The 19543-nt window shown below is 50.4% G+C and overlaps 1 protein-coding gene across 4 annotated transcripts in view; it reads right to left on the reverse strand.

Moving 5' to 3' along the window:
• RILPL1 (Rab interacting lysosomal protein like 1) overlaps positions 1–19543 on the reverse strand; it is a 32744-nt gene that overhangs the window by 5962 nt on the left and 7239 nt on the right. For all 4 annotated transcript variants that reach the window (XM_019733963.3, XM_019733962.3, XM_019733964.3 and 1 more), the window contains exons 3-6: positions 13833–13951; positions 12945–13166; positions 4541–4713; positions 2592–2684 (exon numbers count right to left, since the gene is read on the reverse strand). In XM_019733963.3, the coding sequence (XP_019589522.1) occupies positions 2592–2684; positions 4541–4713; positions 12945–13166; positions 13833–13951 (607 nt within the window). The remainder of the gene's footprint in view (positions 1–2591; positions 2685–4540; positions 4714–12944; positions 13167–13832; positions 13952–19543) is intronic.

Raw genomic sequence — 19543 nt, forward strand, 5'->3', positions numbered from 1 at the left:
GAGGTTTGCAAAAGCCAACTCTTAATTCCCCGCTTTACAGGAAGGGGCTGGAGTGGAAAATGAAAAAGTCAGAACAACTCAGCTTCAGAAGGAATTCTTAGAATTACATACGACATAGAATTACAGTGCTGAAGGCACTTGAAATAAAGGTGCTAGAAAGGTCTGATTTTTAAAGATCTGGGAGTGAACTGCTGGAGGCAGAATGCTGGTCTCTTGGTCTCACCTCTCAGCCCAGGGAGGGGCTGTGAGGGCTCAGGAGATTTTCTCAGCCTCCCGAGGTTTTAACTGAAAGCTGTAGCTACTGAAGCACAAAATCAATTCTGCTCATCCTTACCTGCGAGTAGGGCTGGCAGGTGGGTCAGAGTTTAAGCAAAGTCAATCCCATTTCTTACCAAGCAATGGATGGGAGAGTCTAAGCAAGGGTAAGAATTTTCCTGGGGACTGAGTGCCTCGCAGAATCGAGACCAAAGGACATCCTCTCCCCCAAGATGAGGCCACAGGGGACACCCATTACTTCTGTCTGCCTAGCATTCTGATCTTGCTTGGCGCCTGTCCTTCCCCAATTTCAGTCCACGTGACAGTTCACATGGAGTTAAAGCTACTCTAAGCTTCAGGAGAGAATGAGAACCAGACCTGGCAAATCGATGCACTGCCCAGTGATTGGCTTAGGGGTGGTCATGTGACCCAATCAGAGAGAGCCAACGAACCTCAAGTCTGACTTCTGGGGAAAATTCTTTTTTCCCACAGGGAGTAGAGAAGAAAGCAGAACCCTCGGCTGATGGCTGCCATACTGCCACCGTGAGGGGAGAGCTGCCCTACCGCCCACAGAAAGGAAAATCAAGTCAGAGGGAGAAGGGAATAAGGCAAAGCCCTGATGACGAGGCCTGGATCCAGCTGAGCCTGAAGCCAGGACAACCTGGGGGTTTTTGGTTACTCAGCCAACATTTTCCTTCATTTTCTTAAGTTACTTTGAGTTTGAGTTTCAACTGCCAATGGAAGATTACTAATCCATGGCCAAACTGCTGTGGAAATCTGGAGGAAGGCAGTTTCAACCTTTCTGGTTCCAAGCTTCACTGACCCCCCCGCCCCCAGTAAATATTTATCCCTAATCAGAACGGGGGACCATACCCCACGCCCCAAATCCAGCAGAGATCGGGGTCCAACTATACAAGGAAACTGAAGTTGGCAAGAGAGGCCTGGAAAGGAGCCACGCGTTGACCCGCACACTCCAGAGGGCAGCCAGCCTTTCCTGCGGCCACCAGCACCCAGAATCGGAACAAGGCACCCTTTCCCTAGAGCAGACCTGCACACGTTTTACATTTCCTTTCCCATCCAGCAATGCTGAACAGTAAGTGAATTCAAAGGACAAGAACTAGCCAAGAATTTCCAAATATAACTGGAATTTAAAGGTGGAGGCGTCCAAGTAAACCCCCAGTTGCTATCCCCACATGCTCCTGGTGGCTTTCCAACCCACACCACTCACTTTTACAAAGCTTCTGCTAGGGTTTGGGGGAAAGAACCCAGGCCTCTTCTGCAATAAACCCTGGGTACAGCTGGAAGGCTGAGAACCCGGAGGGCCTTCCCAAGGGAGATACCAAGCCTACAAGACAACAGTGTGAGCGTGAGGCTCTCCTGCAGAGTTTAACACCCAAGCGCTGGGGCCAGGCCGTGTGGGTTCGAACCCTGGCTCTGCCTCTTACTAGTTGTTTGACCCTAGGCAGGTGATTGACCTCAGGGCCTCAGTTCCCTCAACTCTAAAATGGGAATAACAGTGCCTCCACCTCACTGGACGATGGTGAGGACTCAATAAGGTCACATGCAGGAATGGGAGGGCACAGAACAGGTTCTCAGGAGGTATTAGCTAACTAGACTGGGGGTTTTAACACTTTCCTGAAAGGCTGCAAGGGTCAACAAACCTAAAATTCTTTGCAAAATTGTACATATTGCCTCCCCTCAACACCCCCACCCAGGGAAAGGGTCTGCAAACTCTCATCAGAATCTCAAAGGGGTCTTTTGATGCATACACCACGGAAGTAGCTTTTAGTTGAGGGCAAGAACTAGGTTGCTCTTTCTTGCATGTCCCCCACGGCAACCAGGGCCTGATTCTGCATGTATTATTCACCAATACATGCTTCATGGAGACACTGAGGGATAGATAGGTGGACGAGTCATCAGAGAAATGCATAGGTGGGGTGGACCTGGCCATTCCAGACCTCTGGGAGCTGAGTTTCAAGCTGTGAAGGTGCATGAACCTCCGCCACCAGCCTCATTTGCTATCCTCAGGGACAGACCCCATCGGATACACTCAAGCAAGCCCTGAGCGGCAGCCACAGGCCCCACCCCTTTCCCCGCTCCCATCTGCCTCCTTCCCCAACCTCTCTGCCCAGAGACCTCCCAGGAGGAACTCAGCATTCAAATACAGAGATGAACGCAATGTCAAGGGCCAATGTGCTCTGGGGTTAGCCCGTCCCAGTGGGAGGTGGTTAGTGACAAGCCTGGCCCTAGAACAGGTACCCAGAAGTGAGAGGCTGTGTGAACTGCCAGATCAGCCTCAAGCGAACAGCCCCACATGCCGGAAGCGCATGACTTACAGTCGTCTGATCCCAGACTCCGGCTGGGGAGACATTCTCGGGTGGATGATGGGTGGAGGTTGGGGTATTCGATTTTCCTCTTCTATTTCTTCACTGGAGGGGTTGAGAGGCGTGAAACAAGAGTCAAACATTCTGTGAGAGCTGGAATGTTCCAGAAGGGTATTGTCTGATGGTCTGGGGGGTTTGTACTTGGAATAAGGGGACCCAGGAGGACAGCAACAGTGGCCTCTGGCCCAACAGTCTCTCTGCCTGGGGGTCTGGTCTTTTAGTGATGGGCATGGCTGTTAAGAGGAAGGCTCAGGCCTGGAGGCCATGGACACATGTGCCTGTGGTACCTCTGGCCCAGATGGTCAAATGTGAGGCATTTCAGGAAACGGACCCACATCTCTATTTTGAGTTTCCTTTGAAGATTCCTGCCAAATAGAACGACTTCCTGTTTCCTGTCCCTGACAAATGCTTGTTTCCACACCTTTGTGGTTTCTTCCATCTGGAATATGCCACCCACCCCTCAACATCTCCCATACTTGAACAGTACCCTAACCTTAAGGGAAGGTTCAGTTCAAATGCCACCTCCTCCATGAAGCCTTCCTGATTTCTACCCCATCCCCAAGCCTGAAGTGCTCTCTCTTCTCGAATAGCCAGTGAAGACAGTATCAATAAATCTTTCTCATGTGCCAGGCACACAGTAGTCTTTCAATAAAAATATAGGGCATTGTATTTTCTGTGCATCTTTTATCTTCCCTACTTGAGCAGGGACCACATCTGGTGCATCTGTCCTTCCTTCGGCTTTCCATTCAACAGATTTGTTGTGTACCTACTCTGCGCTAAGCTCCATTCTAAGTGTTGGGAACTTAGCCATGAACAAGATAAACAAGATTTCTGGTCTCATGTTGTTACAGTCCAACATGGAAACAGATAAGAAAACAAGGACATTGATGACCAGGATTAACGTGTGATGGTGCAAAGAGCCATGAAGGAAGTAAAACTGGGTACAGTGATGGTGGGACAGGGCTCTCCTTTGGATGGGTGGTGATGGGGAAGTAAGGCCTCTCTGAGGAGGTGACACCTGACCTGAAACCTGAATGACCAGGATCCACCATGGGAAGAACTAAGGGAGCAGCATGTGCAAAGGTCCTGGGGTAGAAACAAGCATGGTGTGTTTTGAGAAGCCAATAGATGGGCAATGTGTACGAAGCTGAACAAGCGTGAGGCAGCATGGTAGGAGATGGTGGTCTCCGTCAGGAGCAGTGCTGTCCATAGAACCTTCCAAGATGACAGACATGTTCTGTACTGTGCTACCCAATATGGCAGCCATTAGCCACAAGTGCCCACTGAACACTTGAAACGTGGCAAGTGCAGTGGAGAAACTGAATTTTAAATTTTATTTTAACTCATTTAAATAGCCACATGGCTAGTGGGTACCATATTGAACAGTGCAGTTCTAATATGTGCAAGGAGTTCACTGACCATGGACTAAGGGAACAAATACTTCGGCAGCGCAGCTCCACCATCTCGTATCTGCAATTCCAAAATCCAAAAGGCTTTAAAAACCAAAATTCACTTTCTGGTCACTGATTTGGTGCCAACACCTGAAATGAACTCTCGTGTGGCTGTATAATCTTTATCCCAGTTAGTATGAATGTTTATATCTTTTGCTGCACAAATACCAATGTGTTTAAAATGGCGGAGCTGTCCCAGACCACTGGAGGTGGAAGGTTATATCGTCTATGTAATATTCTGTTCTAACAGCTGGAATGTTCTGGATTATAAAATGCACCTGAGCCCAAGAGTTCCTGAAAGGGACCTGGAGCTTGTATGTGCTGCAGGCCAGAGAGGGTCTCCAGAATGGACATAGATACAATCCTTGTTTTCCAGGAGCTAACTGTCCCCCAAACTCCGCATACCGCCCCCCGAAAGGAGCCAGCCTGCGAGCTGCCAAGGACACTCACCTCTTGTAATACGCCAGCTCCTCCTGCAACAAAAACACCTTGGACTTGAGCTCGTTCCTCTCATGCAGCACGTCCCGCAGCTCTTGCAGCGTGAATCGGGGGCGGTTGGGGTCCTTGAAATCCATGGCCAGCTTCTCTGCCTCTGACACACACTCCTCTCCACCCAGCTCTGTCTGGAGGAGGCAGAGATGCCGCTAGTGAATTCCTGGCCACCAGCACCAGCACCCCCTCCGCATCCTGCCACAGCCCCAACTGCCCACCCTCCTGGGGCCTCAGCAGCTTGCCAAGGGCGCTATCGTAGGAACTCGCTGGCGGCCTCTGCTCACGTGCGGTGCAGTCATTGTTCCTCTGGACGTGAAAGCTGGCGGCCACCTGTACACTGTTTGCCTCCTCAGTAGCCAGACCCACGCTCCTGGCGCCTCCCCCACCTGACTCAGGTTTCATTACCAATAACATTAAGAGAGGCACAAAGGGAAAAAAAAGAAAGGAAGAAAAGGGGTCCAACGGGAAGAATGCACCCCAATGCCGCTACCCTCATAAACCGGCCTGCTCTCCATTTCCCATGTTCTCTCCCCAGTCTCACCAAGACCCGTGCTAATTTGGCCAAAGGTGTTAGATAGAATCAGAGCCTACACGATTCTACATCCTTTTCCCTCTGACATTGTCACACGCACTGTCCCGTTTGTTACTAGCCCCCTGGTCAAGCCCTTTGCTTCCCAATGGCTGTGGGCATTTTCACTGGCGTTCAGTGGAAGCCCCAGTGGGGGGACAGAGGGGTCACACAGATGGACCCTAGCATGTTGTCACCTGCTCCAGGCCAGACCCAAACCCCGTCCTCCCATCTCTTCCATAGCAAGGAGCATTTAAAAAAAAAAAACTGTGGTAAAATAGGTTTAGCATAAAATTTACCATCTATAAAAGACACCGTTCAGTGGCTTTTAGCACATTCACTCACAGTGTTGTGCAACCACCACCTTTACGGAATTCCAAATCATGTCCGTCTCCCCAAAAGGAAACCCAGTACTCATTAGCATCCCATTCCCATTCCTTACTCCCCCATCACCCTTGGCATCCCCCATCTGCTTCCCGTCTCCGTGCATTCGCCTTTCCTGGACATTTCCTGTACATGGAATCATATCATGTGGCCTTTTGTGATTGGCATGTTTTCGCTCAGCATCATGTTTCTGAGGTTCATCCACATCGTGGCACGTGTGAGAATTTCCTTTTCATGGCTGAGTGTGGAGGAACCACCTTTCGTCTATCCTGGCTGCTGTAAATAATGCTGCCATGAACGTGTGTACAAGGATTTGTGTGAACACCTGTTTTCAGTTCTTTTCGGTAGACACCTAGGAGTGGAACCGCTGCGGCACGTGGTCACTCTATGTTCACCTGTTGCAGGAACCGCCCCACTTTACACTCCTGCCAGCAGTGCAGGAGGGCTCCACATTCTCCACATCTTTGCCAACACTTTTCCCGCCATTTCTTTGATAGCAAGGAAGTATTCGCAAGCTCCCTCCAAGTCAGCTGGCCAAATCTGCAGGTGGCCTGTACTGAGCCACCAAAGTCCCGTGATCGACTAGGAGTGGAGCAAACCCAGGACAACAGTGGGAAGCTCTGGAACAGGACAATGACTGAAATAGAGTCCCGCCCCTATCCCCACCTCCCCTCCAAAAAACCCCACAGCGGCACAGGGAGAAAAGGGTCTCAGCCTAGATGGGTGATGCAAGGGCAGGATGTTGAAGGGAGAGCTGAGATACCTCACATCCTGGGAGAGTAGGGACAGGCTGTTCTGGGAAAGGACACTTGAAAGGAGACACCACCCACCAGGGCAGATCAGGTGACATAAGAGCCACCTGGCAGGCGCGGGCTGGGGGAGTGGACAGACCAGGAGTCAGCAGGGGCAGCAGGCAGGCAACTCGCTACAGCAGGAACCTGGAGCCTGACACACGCTGCCCACCAGCCCATCTGGGCGACAGAGTGGGGCCTGTTCCCTCACAAGAACTGGGGGAGGGAATGTTTGTGGATTTAACCTCCCAAGAAGGTGCTCTAGGCGTCTGCTGAGGCCACCCCGCCAGGTGGGCTGTGTTGTCAGGGTACATCTTCGTGTCCAACTCCTTTTGCACAGCCACATACACGGACGGTATCTTCTACCCGAGACCATGAATACCATGTTGCTCTGAAAATAAGACCTAGCCGGACCACCAGCTCTAATGTGTCTTTTGGAGCAAACATTAATTTAAGACCCGGTCTTATTTTACTATAAGACCCAGACTATAATATAATATAATATAATATAATATAATATAATATAATATAATATAATATAAAACAAAACTAAATAAAATACCGAGTCTTATATTAATTTTTGCTCCAAAAGACGCATTACAGCTGATGATCCAGCTAGGTCTTATTTTCAGGGAAACACGGTAGAGAGTGACTCCTACACAGCAGGTACTCACTGAGGTCAGTTCCCTTCTCTTCCCCTGCCCAGGTTAACCACAGAGCATCCCTGGATGTCTAATATTTACTCAGCATTAATTGAGCATCAACTTTGTGCTTGCTGGTTGTTGAACTAATGAGATGAATCAGACAGGTGGGGGTGGAAGGAAGATACACACCAATAGAAATTTACAGGGTGATACAATAAGAGGTGCAGGGACATCAAACTGTCACTGCAGAGGATCACAGAAGGCATCACGACAGACGTGGTCTCTGTGCATGGGGTCTTGACGAATGTGTAGGAGTTTGCTAGGAACTCTGGACCCCCTCCAGTCCGCCACCCCCATTTTGTTTGGCCTTCACTGTGTTCTAAAACATTTGAACCACTGGCCAACAATTTTAGATCTGGAGATGTCATATTAAAGCTTGGGTTTGGGGCTTCCTTTTGCAAAGAGTTGGAGGACTGGGTGACCCACATGGGGACACTGGTGCTGCATAGCTGCTGCTCCTTTCTATGTGCTCTTTCCACGGCTGGCCACTCCCCACCCCTTGTTCCTTCCCTGCCTCGACCCCATAGGCATCAGTGGCCTCTGCCGTGGACCCAAATCTCAGGCTCACACACTCCCTCTGGGCCCTGCCTCCCAGGACAACTCAGGCCCTGCCATTCACAGAGACAAGGCCCATGCCTCCCCATGTCTCCGGAAGGGGCCATCTGACAGGTGTCCACCTGCCCTGAGGAAGACGTAAAGCCCTTCAATGGCTTCCCTGACCCTCACTTCCCAAGAGGCTTTTGGGCGAGCTGCCTGCTCCTCTCCTGGCCTGTATTTCCTATCTAGCCCAGGAATATCACTGAGGGCCCTTTCCGCCCAGACATCTGAGGATTCCTATGAACACTGCTCTCAAGCCAGAGCCGTTCCCTGCTCACCTCCCACGGGTTGAAATTGTTCAAGACTCCCAAAGGCTCTTTAAAACCCGGGTTCTTTTTCTCTGGAGACTGGATGGCTCTGTTATGGAGGTGCTACCTAATTCCAGAGCTTGGGGGATGCCCAGACAGCTTCGCAAAACAGTCCTGGTTTCTGGGACCACTGCCTGCGACTGCAGAAGAGGGAAGGTGTGGGGCTCCAGCTTTTCTCGAGGCCACTGCCTCTGACACAGTCCCTGGGGCAGCCCCAGATCAGCCTGTCCAGACCCAGAGACTGTGAAGCTGTTCCCAGCACGGCAATCGGGCCGATCGGCAGCAGACCTTCTAGGCTTACTCCACGAGGGACCATGGAGGTGGCCCAGGTTATCGCGGATTGTCCGCTTGTCCCCTGAGGCCCTCTGGGCACAGCCTGGGGGAGATGCCCTGAGGCCCCAGCTGCTCTCGGGGAGGCCCAAGAGACCAGCCAACGAGCAATGGGGCCTGTCCAGAGAGGCCTGAGGGAGGCCACATCCTCCATCGAGGCCTCCATCCTGAGGGCTAGCCTCCTGGGCATGCTGCCCACTGCCGGGCAAAGGGGACTGACTGTGCTCTGGTCACCTGCTGGTCATGCTCGTATCTCCAGAAAAACTTGCTTAAAAAATCAACTGGTAAGGCAGAGACATCAAGAAGGTAACTATTAACTTTATAGTTTTCTTATTGATTTTATAGTAAGTCCTTTAGACAGGAGCCCACCTCCTTCTTTTCTTTTTAATTAAAATTTATTGGGGTGGCAATGGTTAGTAAAATGACATAGGTTTCAACCACCTCATTTTCTTAATGGTTGATACGTCTAATTGTGAAAGCCTTCAGTGAAAACAGGAGAAACTGGAAGAAACAGAAAATATGCTGAGTGAAAAAGACATTCAGGGCCACGTGGGCTACGACCCCACCTGTATGCAACGTCCAGAACAGGCAAACCCACAGAGACAGGAAGTAGACTGGCGGTGGCGAGGGGCTGGGGGAGGCAGTGATGGGAGCGACTGCTAATGAGGATGGGGGTTCTTTTTGGGATGATGGAAATGTTCTAGATAGTGGTGATGATTGTACAATATAGTGAATATACTGAAACCCACAGAATTGTGCGTTTTCAGTGGTTAAGTTGCATGGTATGTGAACTCTATCTCAATAAACACATCATAAAAATATGTAAGAAGCCTTGTGTACCAGAGATCACACTGAAACGACAGTGACGCAGCTCAGAAAGGTTTGTATGAATCAAGGGGGGGGGGGGGGGGCGGGGAATCAGAGTAACCCAGGCAACTAATTCCTCTGCAGCTCTGGATCCCTCCATGGCTCCCATCTCCCCTCTCCAATCTAACTCGCCACCCCAGCTGCGCCCTGCACATTCTCCAGTCTGGCTCCCGCTCTTCCTCCTGGCCTGCCCCACATTCCACCATGGACATCCTACCCATCCCACAAGACCCATCTCAGTGCCCTGAAGGCCTGTACTGCCATTGCCTCTCGACTCAGAATTCACTGTGCCCTCCTGCTCTGCTCCCCGGGCCCTCCATCCCAGCCACACGATTGGATCTACTGGATCAAACCACGTTCATTCCCCTCATTTGTCAGATAGGAAACTGACCACCAAAGAGATGGACGGGCCCCAGGTCGCATAGCAGCAGGTAGAGCAGCCACCACAACCTGTGGCTTCCCTGTTTGAGTGACAAGCATCCTGAACTCCACCCAGCTCTGAGGAACGGAGTCAAACTCAGCAAAGCTGCCCAAGTCTGGGAACAGATGCTGCAAAGAGGGACTGAGCTCAGTGGATTAGTCATAACTGCTACCTGATTTTACTCCCCCGTTTCTGTCCCGCCCCACTGGTGCCAGAGTGGAAAACTGAAACCGACAGGCGGTCAGGCCAAGGAGGTGTGAAATGTTCCTGTCCTTGATCTTGTTGCTAAAGAGATCTGGAACAAGGGCTCGGAGTCTTGTGGCCCAGGTTTGGAATGGGCCCGGCCTCCCCAGAAGATAGGCCTGTGCTCTCGTGGGGTCCAGGAGGCTGGAAGGGGTACACCAGAGGAATTGGGAGTATCTTTGGCATCTGCTTCCTCCCCTCTCCCACTGCCATAGATTTGGTCCAGCCCCCACTTTTGTATCCGGATTATTGCAAAGAGCTCCCAAAAGCCATGTCTTGGCCTTAGGTCCTTCCCCGGTCAACGTGTCCTCCAAAATCTCTGATTCTGCCACCCCCTATTAAAACCCTGTGAAGGGATCCACGTGCCCCACTGCTCAGAGTTTTGTGTGTGGCATTCTCAGCTCTGACTCTCTGGCACTATAGATGATAGCTGTTGTCGCTGCCTGCCCTGCACCATTCACATACTTCTCTGGGCCAACTTGTTGCAATTTTTCTCTGGAGAAACTCCCCCTTTCCCACTTTTAGTGGATGTGGCTTGGATGAATACCAGCAAACAGGGGAAGCCACGTGACTAGGGAGAGAGTGGACGTCATATGTAGGCTAGAAGTCAGGCCACAATGATTGGTTCAGTGATGAGCCAATGAGAGTGTTCCCTGAGACTTTTGCTGGGAATTTGGGAAAGAGGCAATTTCTTTCCACTGGGGTTGCAGAGCTGGTCGAGTACCAGGGGCCACTATATGGCAAGAGACTACAGGAGAATAACACCAATACAGAGAAAAACAAAGCTGAGAGACGGTCTGAAACAAACTCCTAATAGCATCATTTGGACACCAGGAACCAGCTAGACCCGAAGCCATCCTTAAAGCAAAGCTTTTAGTTACACAGCCAAGTATTTCTCTTTAAAAAATCCTCAACCAATTTAAACGTAGGCTTCTGTCTCTATGAGCCAAAAAGCAGGCCCTAACCTCTCTCATTTAGGACTTCTGTCTCTCACCTCCCTACCTGTACCCCAGGTTCCTGTCCTTCAGACAACCTAGAAGTGTCTGGCCTGAATTCACAATATACTGACTGACTGTACTGGGACCCGAGCCAACCTGACAGTGAGCTCATCTCTTATCACCCCAACCTGTAACCCAGGGGACTAGCACGGTGTCTGCAAACCTGAAACAGCCAGAAACTATTTGCTGGAAGAAAGAGAAAGCTCTGAGTTTTTCCCAAACAGCTCACTATGCTTCTCTGTAACAGCATATCCACCCATTATATTCACCTATCAAAATCTACCCAACACCAATATCCAGCAGCAGGAACAGCTCTTCCATCAGGATGGTCTGCCTGGCATACTCCAGGGGCACATTATGTGGCAGACACCTCTGGTGGCCCGTGTCACAGCCCTGGGCCCACCTGGGTTTTAGCTGCAGCTGTATGGTCCCACCACGTGACAGGGCCCTGCCGCAAGCACACGCTGCATGTCCTTCCATTTTTGTCCCGGGATCTGCTCCGTAAGTTCAGCCCAGAGTGTCGGGGACATAACACCCCTAGGGGCCACCTTTAGCTAACTAGGGGCAGACGCTTGTGGATAAACGTTCCAAGCCTTTCTCCTCCAGAAAGACAGTTCTGGAAGGCGCCTCTCAGAGGTCCCAGCGGGACAGAGCTCCCACGGTGACTTCAATGACATGCCCTCACATCCACGTCTCCTCCTTCCGTCTCACGCCTCCGGTCTCTGGGAAGCACCTCCCAAATAGACCTCTTGCTCATATTCCTTTTTTCAAGCTCTGCTGCTAGGGAAGCTGGACTAAGACAATCTCTTGCCACCAAGACAAGCCTCTCCCGCCGTAAGTGTGGCTGCTGGTATCTAAGTGTGTCTCCTGCATGGGTTGGAAAGTTCCAGAACCTCCACAGCACCCAGCACAGTGCTCTCAGAGAAAAGGCCAACCTCCCTCTCTGGCCTGCCTGGCAGGCAGGGCTGGGCCTGCCCACCTCTCTGACCTCACTGACACCCTCCCATCCCCCTCACGCCTCCATTGCACTGCATTTCTCTGTCCCCCTGCCTGGAACTCACACCCCCCTCACATCCTTTACTGTCTTTCGAGCACCTCCTTGGGGAAGCCTTTTTCACTCGCCCAGATGATCACGGTAATAACAACAACAGCTAACACTTTAAATGAACTAATTCATTTAAATCTCCTAAGAACAATCTGGGGGTAAGTACTGTGATTATTACTCCCATTTTACAGATGAGGAAAGTGAGGCATAGAGAGGCTAAATAATGTACCCAAGGTCATGGAGGTAGTCAGTAAGAGGCTAGACTTGAACTGAATCAGACCAGCTCTAGAGTCCATGCAGTTACTACACACTACGGCTCCTCCCTCAGTTACATATGGGGCCTTCTGGCACCCCATCTCTCCTTTAGGATGAATCACCTTTTCTTAAAAAAAAAAAATTGAGATATAATTCACATACCATTAAATCCACTCTTTTAAAATATAGAATTCAGTGGTTTTTAGTACATTGTGTGACCACCACCTCTATCTAATTCCAGCACATTTTCATCACCCCAAAAGAAACTCCATCCCCATTAGAAGTCGCTCCCCATTCCTCCCTCCCCACACACCCTGCAACCACCAATCTGCTTTCTGTCTCTGTGGGTGCTGTTCCAGACATTTCACGTAAGTGGAATCACGCAGTATGTGGTCTCTTGTGTTAGCTACCTTCACTTAGTATGTTTTTGAGGTTCATCCATGTTGGAGCATGTGTCACTGCATCATTCCTATTTACGGCCAAATAATATTGCCTAGTATGGACAGACCACATTTTGTTTCTTCATTCTTTAGCTGATGGACATGTGGGTTATTTCCACCTTTTTGTTACTAGGAAAGTGCTACTATGAACCTGCAATATAATCAGTAATTATCTGAATGAATGAACGGATAAATGGCAGATGCCCAGTCACCAACATTGAGCTGAATACCCTGGGCTAGAATGGTGGGCGTCCTGGGTTTCAGGCCCAGCCCTGCCTCGACCCAGCTGTGTGTCCTCTAGCCAGCAGCTTGCTCTCTCTGGGCCTCCTATTTCCTTACGTGTAATGGGGAACGAGGCAGCCCACACACCTGCCTGTCCCCCCACATCACCTTAGCTGGTGTTCCACTCACCTCCGGGCCCTCCTCGCCATTCTGGCTGAGCTCGCCCTGTAGCCTGTCTCGCAGCTTCCCGAGCTCCGCCCGCAGGCTGCCCATCTCCTGCTCCTTCGTTTGTAGGTCTGCCTCCAATTCCACCTTCTGTTCGATCAGGGCCTTCCCCTGGGCCTCCACCACTGTGATGCGGTGCCGGAGGTCATGGTTAATCTTCATCAGCCGTGTCTGCTGTTGCTGCAGCTGTGGAGCAAGAAAGGCCATCGAACAGAGCTGCCCGGTACAGTAGCTCACGTGGCGCACTGCCCAAGGGCAAACTATCTACAGACATGCCATTCATACTGTAGACGTCTTGATTCGTTTGAGGTTTGTTCATAGAACTCTGTTGACGCCAGAGATGGCCTATTTGTATATTTACTGTAATTTTATGACAGAGGGAAGATAAGAGTCTTGCTAGTATGCAGGTATCATGACAATTTCCTTGCAGATGGAAATAACATGCTTGCGAAAGGGGTGTCTTTTTCTAGGCCAGGTAGAGACACTGCCTGGGTTCCTGGAGCAGCCTGAACCATGCTGGTCTGCTCACAGAGGGGCACAAAGTGGGTGGGCTGCAGAAGCCTCATGGTCAGAGCAAAGGCTGACCAGGCCTCGGGACCTCCCCAGGGTATAGGACTCAGGCCACTGGGCAGTGCCACGTTCCACCTGCTGTTCCAGTGGAGATGGCTGAGGGTCCACCTCATGGCTGCTGTTTCAGGGCTGGGTCTGCCATCCCCACCCCACGGAGCCTACGGAGTCCATAGACTGAGACCCAGGGGAGCTGGGGAACCTCCTGAATGGAGGATCCAGGCTCTTGCAGGGACCTACTGGCTGAGAGGATGGACACGGGGTCGGGGCTCATCCGCCACTTACAGCCTCGACATCCTCATTCTTCAGCCCGAGCTCCCTGTCCTTGGCTCGGATCTCATCGCGCTGCTTGTCCACCACCTCCTTCAGCTTCTTCATCACCTGCCGCTCCCGCTCTGACATGCCTGGGAGGGGGAGCGAGACCCGCAGGTGAGCCCACCTCCCTGCCCTGCTCAAACCACCCGGCAGCTTCCTGCTGAGATGACACTGGCCCCAGGCCTCCTCTCTCCACTCATCCCGCCCCAGCACAGGCTTTGTCTCTTGACCCCTCCAAGCTCATCCCCACCCGGGGCATTTGCCATAGTTATTCCGGGCGCCCACAAATCCCTTCCTTCCAGCCGCTCCCCAGCTGGCTCCACAGGCTTCAGTTCAAACATCACCTCTTCACAGAGGCCCTTCCTTCCCTGACACCTCTAAAGTAAACGTCCTCCCACAGCATTTATGACCTTCACCGCACTCCTTACAGCTACTACTAAGTGTCTTGTACATTCACTCATCTAAGGAAAGAAGCTACTGCACGGTGATTCAGAGGGTAGGCTCGGAAGCTTGCATACTGGCTCTCTCATTCCTTGGGGCTGCTGTGATGACTGACCTAGTTAATACACGCGGAACATGGAGAACGATGCTCGCCACACAGACCTGCTGATGGCGTGTTGTCGGTTACTTGCTTACCGTCTGTTCCCCTGAGCTTCGCCCCACCAAGTACACTGTCGGCCCCAGAAGGCGAGTCCTTCCCCGACCTGTTCACTGTATCTTCCCTGGGTGAGCACACAGTAGGAGCTCACTAAGGGACAGGCCTGACACACTGTAGGTGCTTGCTAAGGGATTGGGCGGATTAATGAACTGTGAGGATGGGTGTTATATTGGTTTCGTGTGGCTGCTCTAACAAATAACCAACAAAATCTGGTAGCTTAGAACAGCAGAAATTTATTTTCTCATAGTTCTGGAAGCCAGAAGTTTAAAATCAGTCCAAACTCAAGATGTCGCCAGAGCTGTGCTCCTTGTGGAGACTCTAAGGGAGAATTCGTGCCTGCCTCTTCCAGCTGCTGGTGCTGCCAGCGTTCCTTGGCTTGTGGCTGCATCATCCATCCAGTCTCTGCCTTCTCCGTGGTCCCATGCCCTTCTCTTCCATCTGTGTGAAATCTCTCTGCCTCCCTCTTATAAAGATACTTGTGATGGCATTTAGGGTCCACCCAAATAATCGAGGGCACTTTCCCCATCTCAAGATCTTGAACTAAATCACATTTGTAAAGATTTTTACCATATAAGGTAACATCCACAGTGTCCCCACCTGATAATTGCGGTGGGGGGGGGAGTGGGAGGGGGCAGACATTATTCAGCCTCCTACAGGCGCTGGGGCTGACAGCTAATCCCCGCTCCCAGGAGACCTGGGTTGGGGGTCAGGCTCAAACACAGATGAACAAAGGAAAAACGTTCCCCATTTCCCTCTCCCCTGGGACTCAGGAAACACTGGCCCAATCAACCAGGCCCCCAGTAGCCATGTGGATGATTCCTCGGCTATTTTCCTCATGTGTGATTCCCACTCTGAGTTGCTCTGTCCCACCTGAGTTTTTCCCACTGGCCTCCCCGTCCTCTCCTGGATATTCCCAAGCAGGTGGTCACCATCATGAACGAGCATTCCCAAAACCCCTGGACCACTGCTGCAAGGCAGAGCCTGGGCCTCAGCTGGTGAACAAGAGGACACTGCTAACATCTCCCAAAAAAGTGTTTCTCAGACACAATGAGTGCACGCGTGTAGTGGAGCTGAAATCAGATGTGGGCAGAGTCTGTGAAAAGCCACAAAAATGTTCGCTGTTTGCTCTTTGAGCACCTGTCCTACCCTTAGTGGGTGGGGTACTAAGGGCCCAGCTCATTTGATCCTTCGTAGCGGGGAGAAATCAGGCAGGAAGAAGAGCCACATGGGGACGGGGTGGGGGGGGGAGCATGGATTTTCTCTTGAGAAAGGAAGCCCGGCTCTGTAACCCAGCTACATCATCCACCTCCATGGGCGTCCGTGGCTGGAAGACTGAGAGACAGAGAACAAAATGGTCAAGAGCTTGGGGTCTGAAGCTAGGTGTCTGGGACTCAGTCCTGGCCTTGCCACTTACCTGCCATTGACCTGAGCCTGTTTTCTCACTTGCAAATGGGGATCCTGTGGAGTCCCCCACTTGAGGGGCTCTTGTGAGGCTGCAGGGGTTAATCTGTGAGACATGCTCACAACAGGCCTGGCACAGGAGTAAGTCTCTAAGTGTTCGCTGTCCTTTTACCCGTAAAATGGAAATACCTGCTCCAAAGGCTGAAGCCAAGATCAAGTGTAAGGGTGGTTACAAGAGTGCCTTGATAAATTAAAGGAGGGTTAAGTGTTTTCCACAGACTCACAGACACTGTTAAAAGCTGGGAGACTTCTGAGCAATCCTTTAGTCACCCAGCAATTCAGGGCCCTGAGATCTAGATTTAAAGAGACACTCGGGCAAGTGCACGAGCAAGTCCAAGTCGGTCTCCCAGGAGCCACGTTGATAGTAGCAAAAAAAATGGCAATAATCTAAATGTTCACAAGCAAAGAAACAGTAAAATAAACAAGGACCTTCCACCAATGGGAAACCATGTAGCCAGTTAAAAGACAGATACACTTGTAAGTGAAAACGACAAGTGACAAAGTCACAGCAGCACTATTCACAATGGCCAAACATGGTAGAAACAAAAAAGCCAAAGTGTCCACCAGCTGATGCATAAACAAAATGTGGTCCATCCATCTGATGGAATATCCTGGTGGCTATAAAAAGGAATGAAATACCAACACGCTACAATGCGACAAATCTTGAAAACACGGTGCTGAGGGAAAGAGGTCACATACTGCAGGATTCCATTTATTTGCAATGTTCACAACAGGCAAATCCATAGAGACAGGAAGTAGACTGATAGTGGCCTGGGGATGAGGGGTGGGAGTGGCTGTAAAGGGGCATGAGGTTTCTTTTTGGGGTGACGGAAATGTTTTAAAATTAGATTGTTATGATGGTTGTAGAATTCCATACATTTACTAAAAATCACTGAAAAAATGTATTTTCTTTCCTTTTTATTATGTAAGGTAGCACAGCCGATGTTTTATTGAGCTGAAATTCCTACCAACCACTCTTGGCTCCCACATAAGGTGCCACTGGTAGGACAAAGTCAACATAACTGCCCTTGGGGACATCTTTTATTGGACAGCTCCATGTTTGATGCTGTCTATACTTTGTCTCAACAATCCTAGGAATCAGGAGTCGTCAATTCCCATTTTGCAGGTGAGGAACCTGAGGATGGGACCAGTACCATGTTACCCCAAAAATAAGACTGGGTCTTGTAATAAGTTGTGCTCCAAAAGACGCATTAGGGCTTATGTTCAGGGGATGTCATCCTGAAAAATCTGCTAGCATTTATTTTCCGGTTAGGTCTTATTTTTGGGGAAACACAGTAAGTAACTCCCAGCTCCGTTTTCCTCCTCTCCTGGTGATGGAGTTCTCTGTCCAGAGCTCAAGAATTTTTCCAGACCCTTGGGTGTATGTTTGCACCCTCACCTCCCCTATCCAATAGCGTTGACACCTGTAATTCATTTCCACATGTGCTAATTCGTAAGTATTTTCTATTGTTGCCCTCCAGTTGACAAGACAGATTTCCAAAAATAAGGGGCAGGGAAGTGCTTTTGAATCTGGAGAATTCCAGGGAATGGGAGACAGGACCCTGCCAAGGTGGCTGTGAGCGCGGCGCCTGGCATTAACTGCTGAGAAAGCAATGCTGCTCCATGCAGGGCCAGCTGCTCCGAGCAGGCTCTCCCACCCCTCTCACCCCATCTCACAATGACACCCCTAAATCCTGTCTCCCCTAGACACACAGTCTAACTCCGCAGGCTCCACCTTCGCTCAGGGACCCCTCTGCCCAATGTCTGTCCCTCTCGCAGGTGGAAGAAATGCTTTTGTCCTTGTGTTCCCATGGTTTCCCGTGCAAAAATAAAAATAACCATGAAAGGCACGTCTGGCATCTGCTCGGTCTCTCCACCCGGTGGGGGTTGCTACAGAGCAGAAACGAGCCTCCCCGAGCTAACCCTTTGGGATCTGGAGCCATGCTAGAGGCCAATTAAGTGCATCTCAGATGATGCCACGTGGACTATTTCATGACAAGCTGGGCAAGGGTCTGGAAAGCTGAGCAAAGCTCCACAGACACGGGTGCTGTGCACGGGAGCAGCCAGGGTGTCCGGGTCCAGGCCTGGGGCCCTGAGATGTCACTGGGACAGGCAGCGGGAATTCCCAGGTCATCCCAGAGGCCTGGGGCATCCTGCAGAAATGTCACAGACAAAAAGATGGCTACAGGTTCCTCAGCAATCCCCACACAGTTACCAGATGACCCAGCAATTCCACTCCCAGGTATAGACAACAAAGCACTGAAAACACACGTCCACACAAACATCGGAATGTTCACAGTAGCCGAAAATGGGAAACAACCCAAAAGTCCACCAATGGATGAATGAATAAGCAAAATGTGGTCTATCCATACAATGGAGTATCTCCAAGCCATAAGAAGGAATGATGTACTCTTTCATCCTCCATTTTTCTCAGCAGTTCAATTAAAGACGTTGGACTAGATAAAAATAATTCTCAGTAATAATAGTTCACACTTGCAGAGTGTATATACCAGGTACTATTCTTATTCCAAACAGTCTACATGTATTAATTCATTTAATCCTCACAACCACCTTATGAGGAAGATAGTTATTTCCCCCATATTTACAAGGGGACTTAGGCACACAAAGGTCAAGTGAAACGATCGAGGTTAATTAGCGGTAAGTACTGGGGTTACAGCTCACACTTAAGTAGTCTGGCTCTAGAGCCCATGCTTAGAACAACTAAGATTTTTGTTTTCATCGCACGAATCACATCTCAACAAAAGAAACTCATGAAAAAGAGAATTTCAGGACCTGGCTCAAAGATTTCCTTTTTTCTTGGTCCCTACAGTCCTTTACCAGTGTGCTACCTCAGCCTCACAGAGTTGTAACTCCAAGTTCTAAACGTTAGGCACCCACGAAAGTCCATTCTCCATCCCATCAAACATAAGGGGCTTGGGTGGGAACCCAAGGTGTTTACTCAGACTAAAGAGATGGGTCTGAGTTTCCCTGGGGGTCAGAGGCAGCCTCTGGTTGGGAAGGAGGCTGGCGCGGGGGCACAGAGCTGACGCAGCTCACCAGGGCCCAGACCAAATCCCACTGTCTGTCTTTGCTTCCCCAGCACCAGCAGGGGGCCTGGAGTGAAGGTTCTCATGCCCCAGGGCCTTTGCACTTGCTTCCCTCCCAAGATATTTGTACGGCTCGCTCCATCACTCTATTAGGGCTCAAATGTTACCCCATCAGAGAGGCCTTCCCTGATCAGCGTTATCTAGCCAAATCCCTCACCAAATCACCTCTATCCTATCCCACTGTTACAGTTCTTCCATCACACTCGTCACCATTTGGAATGCTGTCCTCCATTTATTTGTTTACATACTTATTACCTATGTCCTCCACACGAGAATAAGCTTCATGAGGGTAGGGGCTTTGTCTTATCTAAGGTGTATCCCCAGTACCCAGGAAAAAGCCCAGAAAAGTGAGGAATCTGTAACAACTTGCTGAACGAACGCTTAGTTCCATCATCTGTAACTTAGGCGAAACAATTTCTCTCAGGCAGAGTGATGGTGACAATATGAGCCAAGGG

This window comes from Rhinolophus sinicus, chromosome 9 (assembly GCF_057876585.1).
Source record: "Rhinolophus sinicus isolate RSI-liver-muscle chromosome 9, RSI-T2T, whole genome shotgun sequence".
In the NCBI taxonomy this organism is placed as follows: domain Eukaryota; kingdom Metazoa; phylum Chordata; class Mammalia; order Chiroptera; family Rhinolophidae; genus Rhinolophus; species Rhinolophus sinicus.